Source organism: Sphaerodactylus townsendi, linkage group LG03 (assembly GCF_021028975.2).
Source record: "Sphaerodactylus townsendi isolate TG3544 linkage group LG03, MPM_Stown_v2.3, whole genome shotgun sequence".
Lineage (NCBI taxonomy): Eukaryota > Metazoa > Chordata > Lepidosauria > Squamata > Sphaerodactylidae > Sphaerodactylus > Sphaerodactylus townsendi.
In genome coordinates, this window is record NC_059427.1 from 67,451,558 (window position 1) to 67,471,911 (window position 20,354).

Below are 20,354 nucleotides of genomic sequence, written 5' to 3' on the forward strand. Positions count from 1 at the left end.
CAAGTTGGAAGGGTGCCCTGGGCTGCACGAGGTTGGAAGGGTAGAGCATGGTCCCTATATATTAGGCAGCACGCGGTTGCTCCGGCCTTCTTGGACACCTGGAGAAAACTGACCCACCCATCCTATTTTCAAGGGTTGGGTGGCTGATCTAATTGTCGCAGCCCTGGCAGTTTGGACAGAGGAGCACATCCTGGTGGGGAGGCCAAGCTTGCATGCCGGACCTCCCCACAGTTGGGGGCCTCCTTAAGAGGCTTGGGGTGGGGTGGGCTCATGGTGCATGCCGCGGAGGCCTCTGCAATTTGAGCCTGACACCCCAGCAGTTAGGGGGGCCACAAAGGGTGCGTGCCCTGGCAGCCCAGTACCTCTCTGTCCTCCCCAATAGGGATTGGGGTTGTTGCCAGGGTCAGCCAAGAGTGCTGATCGGCTGCTGAACGATATGCTTCTCTTGCTTGCCCAGCTTCTGCTATGATAATAATAAAAGGGCTGCGGCCCATTTTAATTCCAAGTCATGTCCTGTGGTTATTCACCAAATGGAACCTCTGCACATCTGGGCGCAAATAGTATATTAAAAAAGAACACTCTTAAGAAATTAATTAAAATACTGATCCCAGATACCTACGATGGTCCTTTCCCAGAAAATGTCTGATAAACTGTAATAACAGATATCACATGGTCTAGTAAACATTTACTAATACACAATTACAGCAAACTATGGAATAAATGGAGGGCAGGTCACGAGTCATGATAAACTATATAAGAACAGTAATGAACTGTGGTACCTTATAAACATAAAGCTCATGAATATCATCTGAAAGGGTGGTACCATCATCCCTCATTAACGGTGTAAAAGCAAAACCAAAAAGCTTCTTTTCTCCTTTATCTTTTGCTGCAATAAAAAAATTACATATTTGCATGATTAACAGGAAGACTGATTTTAACCTGTCTCTCTCAGTTATAAGAAACGCAGAAAACCCTGTCATGATGCCTAGTCTGCACTGTCCTGATTCAGATTGTAGTTTTGGCAACCATAAACATTCTAGGTCTTTTATTAGGTGATACAGCTACAGACTTTTGCCTTGGAATGTAGACTGAGCCAAAAAAATAATAAAAGCAGTAGTTAATCTCTAGCATAAATGCAGTGTGGCTGACAGAGATGGGTTCTAAACCCTTTCACTGACTTATTTATGATTTCAGCAACTCCCCTACATCCCATTTCAGCAATATAACGACACCTGAGTGCTGTAGTTGAATGGTTAAGGGTAAACAAGCTGAAACTGAATCCTATCAAGGTGGATGGATTGTTTTTTGGGAAGACCGAGGCCATGAAGCACATGGGGCTCACCACTGTTGAAAGAGGCAATCTGTCTCTTGCGGAATCAGTTAAAAGCCTACAGATTTTTGGATCCAGTTTTATCGTTAGAAGATGCAAGTTGATGTAGCAACAAAAAAAGAGTTCTAACAACTCCATTTAGCTCAGTAGATGCCCCAGCCTTGACTGAACTAATCTGGCCACACGGATCCATGCTATAGGTTGTCAACATACATAGGATTTGATTTTGGCAAACTATCAAAACCACCCAAAATGGTTGCCTTGCTGAAGGCTGTTGCAGCTGGTAATAAGCAAACTGGCTTTTACTGCAGCTGCTGTGCACTGAGATAGGTTCTGCCAATTTTGTCTTTTATCAGTTGCTTTGCAAGATTAGTGCAGCACAAATCTACAAAGGGAATATAGTTTGTGTAAGTTAGGTCTCTTGCATGTTACACTCACTAGAACAATGCCTGAATTCAAAACGAAGGTGAGAACCACGGAACCTGTCTATGGGAATAGGCAGCTTGACGATTTCTCCCCAGCGAGGGCTATTACTATGATAAAGGACAAAGGAATGATATACACTTCTGCATGGCTCTCCTGAGCCCAAGCTGATACAGTCCTATGGAAGAAAAGAAAAGAACATAAAATGAGAATTTTTAAACTGTACCTATTTTTTGACACCAGGCACTTACTAATACGCAATACTATGCTCTATATTTTTGGACTCTTCAAGTACTTGCTATTTGGACCTCTTTAAGTGAAAAGGTGGCTGAGTTAGAACATGATGTCCTAATTCTTTAATTAGCAGTAAGAAAAGACTCCCAGGTGAATAATTAACACCCAAAATAACATAGCAACTGACTTTCTACTGTGAAGTACTACAATACACTTATTCAATATATAACTTAAGTAATGAAAAAGCAACAAAGGCCATATTTAAGTGTCATGCAAGGTTCATCAATTTCATTTGTACTAACTAGGAGATGACCAAGAACAGCTTTCATGAGAAAAAGTGTTAAGAGGAAAAAGTTTCTCTTTTCAACACATAACCTCCAATTCTATGGAATTTTATTCTAAAATCCCATTAACCTGGATATCAAATATTAGTATAAAAGTACATTCTTCCAGTCTTCATAAAAAAAGAAAAAGGAACAGCTGTCTACAATGTAAGTGCTTCACCGCTACAAAGGCTCTATTTCTGATAACAGATGTTCTCATCTGAAACAGGGACAGCATCCCAAAGCAGTTTGAGAAATATAGCAAGAGTAGGGGTTAATAAGAGAAGATGATAGTTGAGCTGTGTGTCTTCCATGGTATGAGTTTTAAAAGGTAAACCAGTATCTTAACATGGATTCAGAAACAGACAGGACAACAGAACAACTGAAATAACAGAGCTGAACACATTTATTCCCAACCCCGAAATTAGGAGGCACGAAGCAATTGCTTGTGCTAATTGAAATTTCAGACAGCCCTACATTAAGTAGCATCTGAATGGTTAAGTCTTCAGAGTCAGGCAAAAATCTTTCCTAAATACCAAATATCCTTCAGCTGAACACAGTGAGGATTAAACAAGAGTGTCCTGAATTCAAACAAACCTTCTCTTTTGCATCCAGACAGGGACAGAAAATTCACAATAAAATGCTCTGCTAGTCACACATTAAAAAAGGACTGTATCCAGGATTCATGTCTAAGCACTGGACTTCCTTGTATCACAACACAATTAAACATGGGCAGGTCTATCATCTCTAAAGCCCACGTGTTCTCCCATCTATATCTCATTTTATGTTTGGATTCTGTTTTAATCTGTCCTTCACCCATTCAATCAGCTTTCAAACATTAGCTCAGAACAGCTCCAGTTGCTTGATGAAAGAAAAATAAAGCTGAGTGTAATCAGCATATAACCAACACCAAAGCTATAGATGAGTTCTTCAAATAGATGTTGAAAAGCAATGGTACAAGCACTGATCATTACAGAACACAATATACCAAGGGGCTGAGGCAAGCTCTGGGGCTGAGGCAATCTCTCCAATGCCTTCATTCCTGAGTATGTGAACACACAGACACAATCAAAGCTAGTAGACAGACAGTCCACTGACACATTAAGACTCTTTAGTGTGGTCTGTAATATGAAAAACTGATGTCCAGCTAAGTAAGAAAGAATGTATTACTCTTCTTGGTCTCAAAATTAAGATCATTCACAAAGACCACTAAAGTCACAAAAAGCACATCAAGATCTTAATTTACAAGAATCAAGGACAGATGTTTTATCCAAGGTCATTTGAAATTGCTGTTACCAGACACTTCACTGATTTTCTAGAAAAATAAAATTAAGAAAAAGGTTGGATCTGGAGCTGCCTAGATTCTCTGTAACTAATGATGCTTTGCAAAACTGCAGGCAGATCATAATCTCCTTTAACACAAGTTGCACTCTATACTCCTTCAATGAAGCATTCACATTTCTAGTCAGCAGCTCATTTAGTTCATTCCAGCTGGTTTTCATCAGCTATCAAAGGTCAGGGTACAAATTACATGCAACAGCCTCCATGTTGCCAGCCATCCTAGCAACATCTTCCAAAACAGCATCTTCCCAACTAATCCAAGCAATTATAGCGAGCAGGGCCATTTGACAAGAGGGCTATTCAGTTGCATATTTCTGAACTAAAATGATGTCCCAAATTGGCTGCTTTGTTTCAACTTGCAGTGCAGTGAAATGTTTTCGGTTCTTGAAATTTACATCTTGATATTACAGATTTCTTTCCAGGTTATTTCAGCTTCCATTGGAATTGATAGCAGCAGACCAAGGCTCCAAGGCCAGGTGACAGGTCTACTGCCACTGTTTTCAATGCACAAGTAGATTTGATCCCTGCAGTCTGCACACCTGGTCTAACACTCACTGAAAACAGGTCTACCAATGCCTGATAGTCCCAAAATTGAAAAAAAATTACCAGAAATGGATTCTGAAAGTGGTATCAACACCCCTGAAGTTTCTGGATAATTGAATTTTGGGATAATACTAAAACAAAATTAAAATAAAATTTTTTGTTGCACACCTCTATTTGACATTTCTGGTACAGTAACCATTACTCTGGTTATATCCTGTAAGCCATTTATGACCTATATTGTTCTGGCTTCAGGCCAGGTTTTGTGACTAAGACTGGCTTAGTTGCTCTAATGATGAAGGCAATCCATCTTTGCTGATGTCACTGGATTTTCAGCCTTTAACACAGCTAATCATTTTATTAGTGTGTAGAATATGGAGTTAATATTGAAAGGACCATTTTTTTTGTTGAGAAAGTTGGCCACTGAAAATATCATCAGCTGTTTCAGAGCAGACCTGTGGAGAGCTACAGGGATCATTGTTGTCACTAATGCCCCTTAATGTGAGGTCACTGAATGAAACTTTTTGGGATGGGTGTCATTTATAAGCTCTGAATTCTTCTATTTCATTTCCTAACCAACAAGATTATGTTGAATGGCTACAAAAGAAGCAGATAAAGTTTAATCCAAGACGCAAGTAACCATTTATAAGGCTGACTTTCCAGAGAGGAATGATCTGCTCACCCTGAACCAAGTTAGATAATCATTTGCAGATGAGATGAAGAGTCTTGGTTTGCTTTTGGACCTAGCTTTGTTATTTGAGAGAAGTGAACTCTATCAATTTCATCTACATCAACCCTCTCACTTGATCTTGCCATAATGTCCCATGCTTTAGTTATCTCCTAGCTGGACTACTGAAATATGCTAAATGTGGAGTCACCCTTAATGACAACTTCAGTCAGTACAAACTGTGATGGCACCTCTGTTGTCAGGAGCTGCCTGATGCTAACCTGTTACATCTGTGTTAAAACAGATACCTTGCTCATAGTTACCCTTAACAACTCCAGAAACCACAATCCACATAATGGAAGGACTGCTTCTCTGTGCATAAATCCATAGCTAGCTGCAATCCTCCAGTCATTTACCTCTCATCACTCCTCCCCACGCCCAAATTATCTGTATCTTCACTGCCAGAATCTGTGACTTTTCTGTTATGACATCTACCTTGAGGAATAGCCTGCCAGAAGAAGTAAGAGGAGCGGATCTCTTCTGAAATTTAGAAAATAGGTGCAAAACCGAGTTTTATATTTTATCTAAGTTGTAATGATGCTTGAGGCTTTTCTGTTCCAAGAAATATAGAAATAAATGCTCCTCATCTCATATAACAGGGTTTGTGTTCAACTATTATGATTTATTTCATTTGATTAAGGATTAATTATGATTGTCAGATGCAATACATGAATCTTAAAAGAGAATAACCTGTTTTAAAAGCATGAGTATTTAAGGTGTAAAAGCTAACAAAATTATTTCAAACAAAACTCTCGGTTCAACAGTGTCAAAAGACCTGATAAACAGCAAAACTGTGAGACAATGATGAGAGCGTTAATAGAGAGGAAAAGATTAATAGCTTGTTAATGTAACTCATTTGGTCGCTCATATCGTTTTTATATGCAAGAGCAACCGTACATTGAATCTCAAAAGTTCAGCCACATGAAAACAACCACATGGAAGCACTTTTATACAGCTCTTTCCATACTGACATTTCACTTGCCTTATGGGAAATATGACATATAAATCACACCTAAAGCTCTGCACAGAACCAATCAAGAAAATTCAGTCTCTCAGTCATTAAACATTCCGCCCTCCTAAAAAATTACAAGACAAAACCAAGGCAAATGAAGCTCTGTATCTTTACCTTTAGAATCTCTCCATCTGCGTAAAGAACATACATAGTAACTTCAATGTTCTTCTGGACACTTTTCCCACCTCTCTCAAAGTCCCCTTTCTCTAATGTCAGGTACAAGTCATTGCGTATATCACCTAAACACACACACAGAGAGAAAAAATTCAAAAAGCGTCATGAAAAATGTTATGCCTCTGTAATGGCCAGTGATTTCTGTTCAATTCTGATGGGAATCCAACTCATTCCAAATATAAAATAAATTGTTAATAAAGATGTCCACTTTAACATTATTGAATCAAATGGCTGTTAGTAATGCATTATGAAGTCTGAACTAAGTAATCTGTTATGATATAAGGGGAAGAAAATCGGATCGTAGTTTCATTATACTTCGTTAGATTACGTGGTTTACAAATTCTCAGCAGTACTATTCTGGAACAGCAATGACTGACTAGCAATCTGTGAGAGACATCCAGCCACTTTTGATTTTTTGTTGTTGTCAAGCCCCCATCATAGTATGCCTACCCAGCACTACTCAAGTAACTGCTCAGGGAATAGCATCAAGCTTCAAATGTGGCTGTCACTCCAAGCACAAAATGAAAACTTAGGGAAGCTTCAGATACCGCTGTGTTATTGCAAAGAGTTAGAATGCAACAGCATCCGAAACAGTAAAATAATGCATTTGGAAACAAAGATCCTGACTTTACACACACACTACCGGTAATTAATTTTGATCTAGCAGCAGATGACTGGGAGAATGACAGCGGAATAAGAATATTGACAGTGAGCAGTGGTAAAAAGGGGCAAATTCTATGCCAGAGACTATTAGGGAAGAGACTAGGAGAAAAAAATCTTGCTAGTTTCACAATGCTGTTACATAAATCAGTGGTGAAGCTGCATTAGGCTTACTTTACATAGTTGTGGCCCCAAAACCTCAAAAAAAATATTGTGGAGCTACAAAAGGTGCAGAAAAGGCCAATCAAAATAATTAAGGGGTTAAATCACCCTCTATGTGAAGAAAGACTAAAGTATTTGGAACATTTTAGTTTATAAAAGGATGACGAAGGCCGATTCTCCACTTAAAAAAACCGCTGAGGCAAACTGCTCTCCTTTGAATCACTGCTTTTGAGCGCGAAGTCTTACTCCCCACTGCAGGAACACGCCTCCTGTCTTCTTTTTTAAAACCCTTTTCTGTCCCCGTTTTTGCAGCAGGGCGCAAGGGCAGAGGGAGGGAAGGCAGCGTTTGGGGGCAGCCTCCCAAGCTTCCGTCTTGAAACCGGCAGTCACGCCCCCGGGCTTCCCTCTCCTCCCCCGAGCAGAGCGCGGGGTGTTCAAAAAGGTGCTGTTCCATCCAGGAACAGAAATACTGCACACTGAGGGGGAAGGAGAGCGGCAGATTCGGGGTTGCTGTGCTGTCGCCACTGGCACAGTGGGGAGTGCAGCGGGACCCCGCGTTACTTGCCGCGAGTAGCACGCAACAAAAGGTAAGTGGGGAAACGACCTAAAATGCAGGGGACCTGGTAGAGGTTTATAAAAAACATAGGCTGTGTGGAGAAAATTGATAGAGAACATATTCTCTCAGTCCAGTGACACAATGACTCAAAACCAGCCCATGAAAGTGATTCAGTAGATTTTGAAGAGTAAAAAATCCTCACTTAATGTTAAGTTCTCTTTTCACATGCAGGTTTGTAATATTAACATCAGTTTTTCTAAACTGAATGAAAATAACTTCCTACTTAGCTAGACTGCAGGCTGGCTTTCATATCTTGTACAGGCTGTAGCAAAGTCGGGACAATGGGGAATGCTGACCCACTTTTCAATAACATTCAAAAGAGATTATTATATTCTAGAGAATCATCAGCTAAGTGCACAATACAGCAATCTGTCAGTCCTGTGTTGAATAAAATATTACTAAAAAAATGTTTCAACACAAAATAACAGGATAGCATTATCCGGTCTACTTGCAGGAACAATTCTTTTCTACTCCGATAGTCAAAACAACTGGAGAATTTAAATGTATTTATTTACTAGCAAGTAAGAGAAAGCATTTGTTCCCAGAAAAAAAATTGTTTGCACCACAAATGCATTTTCTTCCCTTGTAGAATGCTATTGCAGTTGACAGAAGTAGCAACTGCACACTGATTCTAAGGGCTTGAAGTTTTGCCAGTTGCAGTCTTTGGGAGTGACAAGTACAACTTCAACTCTTTTGTTCTGCATAATATAAAAAGCACTGCACTTTGCTGGCATGTTAGGAATAATTCCTTAATAGGAACCTGACAATAGGCTTCCTCTACTACCCTCATACTGTGTAGTTCCATGTGAGATCTCTAGTTTAAAGTATCTCATGGTCAGGATGCTTTACATGCTAAGTCTTGTTAACATTGTTTTTTAAAATCCTACAAAAAATTGACACCAAGGAGATTTTACAATGACTTTCAGATAATTTGTCTACTTTATCATACCATAAATTATATCAGATATTCAGTGACACAGCAAGACTGTGTATTTTAATCAGTTTTCCTGTTCAAATGGAGTCCCATGGTGCTATGCATTGAAACATATTGTGAAAAATTAGTCTTTAAGTACAAAGAGTTAATATTTGGATATTTATTTTGTCCTTTGTAATTCTCATTCTCAGCTGACTCATGGATTATTGGGTTTGAGTGAAACACAGTAAATGTTACAGCAGTCATTTAATATCACACATAACACATAAAGGTGCTTTACAAAGGCAAAATAGCTTCACCCCTCAGTGTAAAAGATAGCTGTTTTAATCCATCAGGGGAAACACACATATGGAAGCCATTTCCATGCAAGAATTCCTTTGCTGGACTGAAAAACCAATGCACAACCTGGAATCAAATATGCATCTGCATTATAAGGTACATTTAGGTGAGAAGCATCTGATACCCAATTCAAGTTTCACAGAATAGATGTGGATCATATTTTTATCCATATTGCAAAGTCAATAAAATTATAATTTTTCTAACCCTTTTTATGGAATGAATGTTGTATGTAACATTATCTAGTAATAGATCACATAACTACTGGTTAACTTGTCTATCAGTGGAAAAGACTGACACTGAAAGACGCATAGATCAAACTCAAATTAGTATGTAAAATGTCACAAAATTGTACATATAATACAGATACATCATCCACAAAAAGGTGTTTAGCAGTATCTGATGTTCTTGAATAGTTATTTGTACTTTCAAACAAGAGGGCTTTGCACCTCTGTAGATCTTTGATTCAGAAACATTCAGAGGCGATTGCCAGGATCAGGTGGTTTTACAAGTATATTTTATAAAAAATTGTAGATGAATTAAGTTCAATCCTACAGCAATTAATGAATAACATAACAGTAACTGGAGAAATACCAACATCTTGGACAGAAGCCACTGACAAGAAGAAACCCTTGTAGTAAGTCCAACATTTCATTTTGTATCAGTGAGGAAGATGCTCTTGAATAGGATGCTGAGAGGCTCTATTATCCCAGGTAAGAAAAACAGAGAAGAGAGGAATTAGCATTCAGAGTATTCTTCTGCCAAACGCAGCCCCAGCCAAGGCAAATATGTTTAGTCTGTACTTCCTCAAAGAGACAAGAGGCCAAAGCTCATATCACTGCCTTACTGTTTTCTGTGATACACTGGTGAAGACTGTAATAGATACACTAGTGAAGACTGTAGAAGTAGCAGCCACTATAACAGAATAGGTTCATACGATCTTTGAGGATGTTGAAAGATGTTGAACATCACATGCTAGGGCAATACATCAGTTGGTCCATCTGGTTGGTTGTTGATGATGATGATGATTTCTTTCCCATGCTGTTGTGTAGAAAGGAGACAAACAAGGCACCCCAAGATCTGAATACTGCTGTCCTGTTAAGGAAGATGTAGAGAGCCCTCTGGACATCTAACTGATGCCTGCCATGTTCCATAGAATAGCTGGGATAAGGGCAGAAGGACAGTAGATGTTTCCTGATCTCTGTAGAAAGAAGAGTTAGATTCTGATATGAAGGAGGATTCAGCACATGAGTTCGCCAAATTCTCCTGAAAGGAATAAAAGTCATCTCTGAGCAAAAAGACAACTAGTTCTGTAACCTTCCTTGCTGAAGTTAAAACTACCACAGTGGCTGTCTTGAAAGACAAAATTCTCAGTGGAATAGGTAACAAGGTCTCAAAAAGTGATTTTATGCAGAACTCTCAATACCTTGTGGGTATCCCACGAAGGGTAGCAATGCTGAATGGGAAGACTGGATAGGGCTTTTCATGTGATGAAAAACTTGATATGGATGGAGAATCAATGAAGGGCTGCTGCCTTATGCTGAAGAGTGTTGAGTTTATTCCCATCAGTCTTGGAGTAAGTGGAGGATCTGGTACACCTGCTTCAAGTGAACAGGTTTAGCAAGTTTGGAAAGCTTTCCAAGTATCTTCATAAATTCTGTGGGCAGAGTGATTTCTAAACATTAAGATCACACAGAAGACCTTTTCTGGATAGCCATGTTGCTCTAGTATCTTCCTTTTAAGTCCATGCAGAAAGGCAGAGGCATCCTGCATTGGGATGGAACAGAAGAAGCTGTAGGACGATATCATAGGCAGTCAGGATGATCCAAGGTGGATGCTGCATTTTCAGCATCCGGACAGCCTCTGTTGCTTCTCTTCATAATCTGGTGAGTGCTCTCGCTATGAGAGGTTTCAGAGGAAAGGTGTTAAGGGGCCCTTGTGGCCAGGAGGCTGAGAAAGCATCTTCCCCTTATGTTCCCTCTGACAGGAACTTGGACAGGAATCTTGACACCTTGTTGCTGATGGAAGATTCAAAGTGATCCCAGGTAAGGCGAGCACAGCCTCTTGGCCACTGCACAGAAATCTCTGGAATTGGAAGATTACTCTCCTAGATCCAGGTTCTTCTGATTAAGCCAGTCTGTTTTCAGGTTGTAAATTCACTGAACACGTTGATCTTGATGAGCAGAAGATACGTCTCTGCCCACTGATGGAGAATAGATACTTCCTACTGGAGGGAGAAATACCTCATGGCTAATGTGTTTGCTATCATGTTGGTGGTGAAGATGAGGAAATCAGAGTCTGCTATCAAGACTCAGCAGGACAGCAGTGCAAATCGGATGACTCTAACCTCCAACTGGCAATGTGCTTTGCTCTATGTTGCTTTACTTTCTGTAGGAGACTTGTAATAGCAGTTTGCTCCCCATATGGGGATATAGGCATTTGTCATGATTTCCACTGTGAGGATATAGGCATTTGTCGTGATTTCCACTGTGGGTGTTTCTGGAAAATGAGACGCAGGAGTCCACTGCGTGAAAGAGTTATGTACCTGAGACGACAGTGAAGGAGGTATTTTTGATAAGGCAGGAGGAGGAATTACAGGAGACAGGAATGGAATCAAGCCCATATCCTTGTTCCCAAGCAGGAGATCATGAAATGTAGCACATGAGCCAGGGCCATCACATCTGCAGTGACAAATGTCAATTGTGAACGACTGCTTCCCTGAGATTGTAGTAGCATGTCTACAAAAACTGATACAGGGAGCTGTCAAAGGCAGATATTGAAAGAGAGAAACTAGCATGATCACCATCAGGGCCAGGGGATGCATCACTGTTCCTGAGAAGCAAGTGTAGAATGCTGGGGTGAGCTAATGGGACCATCAGTTGATGTCAACAGTTATTCACTGGGGCTCAGAGCGAACATCTCAATAGTTCTTTAATAGGTCAAAGCGCAGTCTTAGTCTCTGTAGTAACACTGCTCATGCTCCCATACAGTTAGGAGCAAGAAGAGATGGGTTGAAATCAATACAATGAATCCAGTTTGTACTCATGATGGCAAAGAAGTCAATGCTGGTTCCAGGAATTTGGTGACATTCATCTGGAAGAGTGTATTTCAAGTGGGATGGGCATCTGCCCTCAGGTGACCCCTATTGTGATGGGTCAGGACAAGATGGTTGGAGAATTTTTTACAGGAAGTCTTCCAATTGGCCTTTGGAAAAAGACCTCATTCTTGGGTGTTTGGGGTTTGAATCTTGTAAACAGTAGTAGTAGTAAATTCTGATTCATAAGCAATTGCCTAAAATAGCCTCTGAAGGGGACAGACCATGATTCAATATTAGAGCATCTGCTTGGAATGCAGAAGGTCTTACATTCAATTCCTGGCATCTCCAGTTAAAAGGATCTGATAGTTTGTGATACAAAAGATCTCTACCTGAGACTCTGGACAACTGCTGTCAATCTAAGCAGAGGTGGAGCTACCAGGGAATGGAGGTGCGCATTGTACCAGGAGCGTACCTGGGGGGTGGAAAATCCCCCCGCCTCCCCCCACGGCGCCCCGCCCCCGCACATGCTTACCTTAGTTCAGCCTGAAAGTGGAGGCTGGCAAAGCGGCTTGTTCACTTGAGGCTGAAAACGGCCTGGTGGGAACTACACTTCCCAGAAGACATTGTGAGCCCCAAGGTCTCCTGGGAATTGTAGTTTCCAGCAGGCCATTTTCAGCCTCAAGTGAACAGAAACCTGGCTGCTTTACTTTCGAGGCTGAGACAAAGGTAAATGTTGCTTATGTTGAGGGAGTGGAGAGCTCTGCACAGAGATGGGATGGAGAGAAGAAACACAGAGAAGAGTGCATTCTGGGCGCAGTATGGCCCAGCTACACCTCTGAATCTAAGTAGACAATACTGCCCTTGATAGATCCAAGGTCTGATTCAGTATAACGCAGCATCATGTGTTAATGCATTCAAGAAGGTCTTTCCAAATGCAGACAAAGCAGATGAGGAGAAGTGAACAGGAAGGTATGACTCATAACATACCTTTACTGAAAACAACTGTTTCAAAACAAACATCCATTGTCTGTTACCATCTTCTGACAAGTGGCAGATCCTAGGGAATATGGATTTTCCTTACTTGTTAGGGGATTTTCATATGTGTTTCCAAAAGTAAAAGACAAATACATTTTAGGTATAATTATTTTGTTAGTTCATCTGTTTCTTTGAAGCACTGTCCAACTTATTGCTAAGCATAACGTACAAAAAAATTAAGTTGGAGAGTTGTCAAATCATCATATAACAGCTTGACAGGAGAAACAAATAATATTTTAATACCTACTTGATCAGAGGAAATTAGTTGATCTAGGATGTGACTTTCAGTAACAGGACCCACCCACCCACTTTCCCTCCCTCCCTCCCTCCCTCCCTCCCAAGTTGTAAACTGGGCCAAAGTTCCAAATTTAAAATATTTTAGTACTGCCTTTGGGGGAAAAGCCCTTTACATAACAGTCTGACTTATTTAGAGGGTGTGTGTGTATGAAGGGACACTGTATTACAATGATTTGAGTCCTATCTGAGGAGTCTGTCCCAGAAGACAGCATTGGGGGATTCCATCTCTGCCCTATGGCTGTTGACCTGTGGGGCATCACAGAAGTCCATCTTATCCTCCATGCTATTTAATATCTATATGAAACCATTAGGGAAGGTAATCACGAGGTATGAACTGCTATGTCACAAATATGTTACTATAACAATAACTACATCTTGGCGTACAAAAGCTCAATACTTGAGTTATAAACAAATGATTTACAATTGTTCCAATTGATTTGTAATTGTGAAAGTCCCAATTTTCACTTCTTCCAATGATACAGCCAGGGATATTTAAATCCAACAGGAAAAGTAACAAGAAGTTTATGTAGAGGCTTATAGAGGCTTAATCCTGACAAAGCAAAGGTTCTCTGGTGTAGTAGAAGACTACAGACTTCAGATCTCCCCTGACTTGGATAGGATTTTACTCCCCTTGAAAAGCCAGGTTTGCAGCTTGGGAATGCAACTTGACACAGCTGTCACATTAGAAAACTAGGGGGCTGTGGTAACGTAGAATGCTTTTGCCCAGCTCCAGCTGGTGTGTCAATTGCATCCGTTCCTGGGTCAGTAAGATTTAGCCCCAGTGATCCATGCCTTAGTCGCATCTGGACTGGACTACTGCAATGCACTTTAATTGAGGCTAGCCTTGAGGAGTGTTTGGAAGCTGCAGTTAGTACAGAATTCTGCAGCTAGACTGCTGGTCAGGACCAGCTATCAGGAACATAGCTGGTTCCCAATACTACAGCAATTAAACTGGTTACAGACTAATTTGAGGTGTTGGTTTTCTCCTTTAAATCTGCACATAGCTTGGGGCCAGGGTACCTGAAGGACCATTTGCAAGTAATGAGTAGAGGAAGGTTGAAAAGAGAGAAATGTTTGTACTGTGCCATCCTAACACCTGAGTGGTACTTGAAGTACTACATTTTGCATGAAGCAGCTGCAGTTACTTTTCTCTGAGCAACACACAGAGGAGTACTTTTAGTAAGAATTCAGGTGACCCTCTGCAAGAAGGAGTGTTCCAACTCCCAGATGAGCACCCAATGACACATATTCTCATTTTAATGTTATGGCTTATCTCTATTAATCTCAAACATTCCATGAAGAATATGGTAAAAAGATGAGAAAACAGCAAGCAATATATGGACAGAACACAGTAAAGCAAAAACTTACACCCAACTATCTTCATCTCTGCGCCATTAAGAAAGGGGAGAGAATGAAGGGAAAGTAAACAAACAGCCAAGAATATTTAGACAAGATAAAGAAATAAAACTCACAGTTTAAAAATGATAAAAGCACTTTTCATCAGACACTCAAAATAAAAGATTGAAGACTTAGAATGAAGTAAAAAGGGAATGTCCTTGGGAAAACGGGCAAAATTGCTTGCTTAGCCAACTGCTATTCAATTCATAGATACAGATCTAGAACCAAATAAGTGACTTAGGCAGCTGCGTAGTTCCCACTTGCTGGTTGGAGAGTTTTCCCTGTCATAAAAATATTTTTTTTAATGTCCCTCATTCTTAAAAGTTATTTGCTGTGTTGTTCTAAACACAGATGTACAACCCTTGACTGTTTAGACCCAGTACAAAATTAAGGAGCAAGCAGCATATACATCCTTCCCTATTTTTGTTTTACATAACAGACATACTCTAATTTATTAGGATTTTAAAATTTAAAAATGAATCCTTAATGTGAAAAGAATATTACCTATAACATTGCCTTATTTGATTATTAAGCAATGAGAAACAAGTTTTTGAGTTTTAAAGGGTGCCAAATGTGTCTGCCAGATTATCTAGTTTATGTCACAAACCTTTGTCACCCGTAGAGCTGGTGCTGAATAATGTGACTGGTGTTGAATAATGTGACCGTTCCAATGATCTCTGCTGTTGTCTGTTGTGCCCAAGGATAAAACTGACCACAAAAACTTCTTACAGGCTCATTCCGCACATGCAGAATAATGCACTTTCAAACTGCTTTCAGTTCTCTTTGAAGCTGTGCAGAATGGCAAAAACGACTTGCAAACAGTTGTGAAAGTGGTTTGAAAACGCATTATTCTGCATGTACGGAAGGGGCCACAGTGTCAATCCAGTTACTCCAGTCTAAGGCTGATGATGAATGGGCTTAGACTTGAGTAACTTTCCTCAGGATTGCATTGTAAGAGGTTTCTGCAAAGCTCTGTGTATAAAATGACTTGTTCTGTGTATGAAGTTCTTAATGACTTGTTTTGTGCAGAGTTAGGGACATTTAACTCCTATTGAATTCAAAGGGGTGCATACAACCCATCTATGTACAGAACTGCACTCTTAATGGTTAGACTAGCCATACCACTAAGGAATGATTGCCAGAGAAGAACTGTGCTTATTATGTCATGACTGCTCAGTATTACCAGTAATATTATTGACACATTCTGGTCTTATTTTATCAATCAAAATGAAGAATCCTAATTTAAGAATCTCCATGTTTAAGAATACATAGTTAAACTTTGCAAGCTTGGATACTATAAGAAAAAAAAAGATTTAGTCTGAAACTAGATAGCCCATATGGCTCCCTTTAACTCTATGATTCTGTGACATGTTAACATTTTAAAGGGTACTGCTAGTCTCAGTATTGTCAGCTTGCAAGCCAAAGATAGCTAGATAGATGATAAGACAGACAGACAGGTGATTAGACAAACACATATGTTCACATATACACATACATATATAAAACTTAAAATTCTGAAATAGAAATACTGCTATTTTGTGAAAATATCACGAAAAAATGTTAAATCAACTGCCAATTAAACCCACAATCTCCTCTATTTTTCAAGGATAGGCCATTCCATTATTTGTCATTTGAGTAGATAAGCAACTATGAAATGCTAGAAGAATGTTTTCATCTATTATATGTTAGATTCTAGAGAAGACTGATACAGCCAGGCTTCTTCCAATTTTTAAAAAAGAAATAAACTATACCATGTTTAAAGTCCAGTTCATATGTCTCATCAATCTTCCAAATACCTATTAAACCCTTGTCAGAATATACAGATTACAGTCCTTGGGTCTGGCATATCAAGAACACTATATTAAAATTTAGAACAAAACACTGGACTTACCAGGAAAGTTTCTTCTCATCAGTGAACTGGAAGGTATCCTTATAGTGGGTAGGGCATATGCAATTTTTTTTTGCAAACGCTTCCACTATTCTTAGGAGGAGGACCCTCAGTTTATGTCTTGCCAAGCTACCAAGGAAGATGAGCCCACTTCTAGTGTTGTAGTCATAGCTGAGAGAGGGATTCTCCAGGGAAACCTGAAACTATAGATACCCTATGGACTAAAACACAGGTGAGTATGGTGTCACTGTCTGTGGTGACTTCCACTCTGCATACCTCCCTGCAGACTGGAGCCCATGAACTACCACTGACAGGAACAAAATACCCTTCATGGGGTGATGGCCTGTGATGGTGTTGAAGAATAACCCTCTGATATGGTGGTAGGAGCCACTGGATTGGTTAAGAATGGAAATGATCCCTTGTACAATGATCAGACAGGAGATCATGAGATCCAGGATGCATGCCAGGATCATCAGGCCTGTTGAAGTCACTTGCAGGAGTGTAGTAATTGGTTCCCTGCTTTTCTAGCAAATCATTAGGAACCTTGGGGTCTGGAGGAGCTGCTTGGTCATCCAGGTGACTAAGAGATACAGTGATCTGATTAGGAGGTCATCCAGATGAGGGACACATGTACTCCTGAGGAGGCCTGAAATAGAACTCCTTTAGGTCCATGGAGAACAAAAGGTCCCCTGCTTAGAGAGACTATTGACTAAGGTGTCTCCATGCAAAATCGCCTTCTCCTATTTATGGAGATGCTGCAAGTCTAGGATTGCTCTGTAGACAGTGTTATCCTTGGGCACAACAGACAAAATAGCACAGATCCTTGGAAAAGCCACGTTCTTCAGCACCAGCTCTATGGCTTGATCATTAGAGGGTTACAGAGGTTTATGACACGAGCTAGAGAATTTGGCAGACTGATCATCCTTGGGTGGAATGAATTAGGCCAGAGCAAAGGCCTGGAACTGCCTTCATACAGTGCTGTTAGGTAGAACTTAGGGTAAGGCCTGGTGTTGAATCTGGAACAGTTCCAGAATGGTTATGGAATCTGGAAATTCTTGAATCTCTGTGCTGATAGGAGCATCTGAAGGGTAAAAAGAATTGGTGTTGGTACCACTTGACCTGTTGTCCTCTTTGAAGAGGGCATATATTTCTCCACTGAAGTTTCTCTACCCGATAAGGACTTGCCACTGCAGTTCCTCTATCTGATAAGGATGCATGAAGAGGTTGTTCTGAAGAAATTATCAGTCTTCCAATATTTCATTCACAGTTCATGATAGATGACAACATTAGCAGCTAGAGATTGGACTGAGGACTACATAATCCAGGTTGGCATCTGTCAGGGAATCCAGAGGTTCTCTTCAGCTTGAGAAGATTTTGCACATGACTGACCTGACCTGAAGCAGGAACTTGTCAGAGTTCCTCCATTCTAAGGATGGAAGCTCTGGAGGAAAAAAAATCCAGATGAGGCAGAGCTCGCCCTGATGACCAGCAGAGGTCTTATGGGCCTTTTTGAGGAAAAAAATTTCTTCCTTTTGTTATGATCTCAGGGTTGCTGTAGCTATTCTTCAGGTAAATGGCACTAGAAATGTGGTTGACTACTCAATGAAACATTCAAGACTTTCCTAGAAGGAACGAGAAAAAGGCTCGAACTCCTCCCCAAATCTAGAGAAGACAGTTGCTCTGTAGAAGCCAGCCCAAATGAGACAATATACTCCCCTGACCAGTCTCTCTTCTCCTGCTCTGAAGCCATGGAATCTGAGGAAGTACACAGTGAATCTGAATGACTAGAGTGAGCTGAGAACTTGGATCTGCAGACAGGGCTGAGTGACACTTTGTGTACTATTGGGTTAGAAGAGCCTGTGGTGCACCTAGACCTGTAAAAAAAAAGCCCTTGTGCTGTAGGAGGAAGAGCCGGGGTACTCTGAAGGATGATGCTGATAGCTGCTAAATGTCAGAGGTGCTGCAGACTGGTAGAGTCAGCAGAATCTATGACGACTAACAAAAACGATGGACTCCAACCATGACTCTGGAAAAGACTCCAACAAGGAGGAAATGATGACTGACGATGTTGAAGAGATGGACGAGAAAGAACCAATGGATCACAGTGTCGAGGAGATGGAAATTGGCGCCTAGAAGAGACAATGGACTAGTGAACTGAGAGTCAGACTGGGATGTCAGTGTCGAACCTTGTCATCGAGGCAAGGATGGTGATCGACTCTGAGAAGAGACATCTAGTGGACAAACTGGGGAATTCAATTGTGGATTTGAAGGTGACAAGTCCCGGGGTTGGGTAACTAACAGCTTGGCCTTCTTAACAGGGGGCTCTGAAGCAACCCTTGGGCTTAGTAAAGCTGTGTCAGAAGACTGCCCAGACAGAATCATAGGGATTGAAGTCACTAAAGGTATACGTGTCCCGTTTGAAGATTTAGTGGGGGAATATCCACTGAAGTGAGAGACTTTTCCCACAGAGCAACCTTAAGCCTCAAAGCCCCCTCGTGCCTGGCCTTCAAAGTGAAAAGGCGGCAAGACAGGCACGTATCTGAAACATGAGTCTCACAAAGACAGAAGAGGCATTCTTCAGACTTATCAGTCTGAGATATCTTTGTGGCACATTTGGAACACTTCTTGAACAAAGCCATTGTGAAGGAAGAAAAAATCCTGAGGTAAAAATGAAAGTGCTCAGTGAAGAGAGAATTGAAGGAATAGCACTCTCCCTGCCTCCTTTCATGTGACTGAGTGGGAAATCAGCCTGTTCTTGGCTTTGGGAGTGAGGGGGAGCACTCCAAGCACTGAAAAGCTTCTAGAAACCTTTTGGTCAGATCTCTGTGGCTGACCTGCACAGTCCTCGTGTGGGACTGCACTTTAGACCTGATGATGAACTTCTGATGTGGCTATCAGATCTTTTATTTTGCCTCCTGGGAGGAGAGGGGAAGAACAGGAGAAAAGGAAACTTTGATCCTCACCAATGACAAAGCTTTGCCAAGGAGGAAGGCTGTCTGACTACTCACTGTCACTTCAGTGTGTGTGGGGGCAGGGGGAAGCAGCAACAGCATTTACTGAACCTATGACAGCTTTCTCCCCAGAGATTAAATCCCACAGAAGGATGACTATGCCATTGCCTGTGACTGCGTTCCTGAACTAGACCATCTGGGAAAGAGAATGTGTGTGTGTGCTTAGGTGTCTTTGATATTTGCCAGGGTCTCTGGCCAAGGGACTGGAGGGCATAAGAGCTGGAAGTGGTTCCACTCTAGGCCTGTTTGAGTTTCCAGGTGCAGCCTGGCTGGTGAGAAATGGTGGAGATGGGAATTTACAGGCAGGTGGGGGGGGGTAGTATCCATGGTGCAATGATATTACTTCCAGCTTGACCTGGAAGTGACATCATCACACTGGGGCCAACTCTGTAACATTCACACAAAACCCTATGGTTTATAAACAGTTTGAGATGGATGCTACAGCATTGCCTGGCATAATGACAGAATCTCCAGCTCATGCAGAAAGATGAGTATTCTCATGAAGGATGTTGATTTTTGCTGGCCAGTGGTCTCCTACCACACAGCTAAGCAGGATGGGCAGCAATGGCAGGCAATCTCCCATCATAAGTGGTAATATGGTCTGATCTTAGGTCTGACCAACACTGGAGCTTCAGCGCAAGGTAGGACAAGTTGCCCACTCACTGCCCCCACTGAAGCTTTGGTGGTGGTGAGGGATGCAACAGAGTAGTAATCAGTGCTAGCTGGCAAATGGCAGCTGATTCATGGAAGGTGGCAGAATGGTGGCGCTGGTAATAGTTTCTGTTTCATACCCTTCTCACATAGGACCTTCAGCGTGGGGAAGTCTGGCTACATGGCCAGAAGGGGGTACAGTCAATTTATTCAGATGATGTGGAA

General features: G+C 41.1%; 1 protein-coding gene across 8 annotated transcripts in view; it reads right to left on the reverse strand.

The window, feature by feature from the left end:
* Positions 1–20,354, reverse strand: part of DOCK3 (dedicator of cytokinesis 3) — a 228,932-nt gene that overhangs the window by 117,564 nt on the left and 91,014 nt on the right. For all 8 annotated transcript variants that reach the window (XM_048491130.1, XM_048491135.1, XM_048491129.1 and 5 more), the window contains exons 15-17: positions 6,045–6,169; positions 1,769–1,931; positions 780–886 (exon numbers count right to left, since the gene is read on the reverse strand). In XM_048491130.1, coding sequence (XP_048347087.1) covers positions 780–886; positions 1,769–1,931; positions 6,045–6,169 — 395 coding nt within the window. The remainder of the gene's footprint in view (positions 1–779; positions 887–1,768; positions 1,932–6,044; positions 6,170–20,354) is intronic.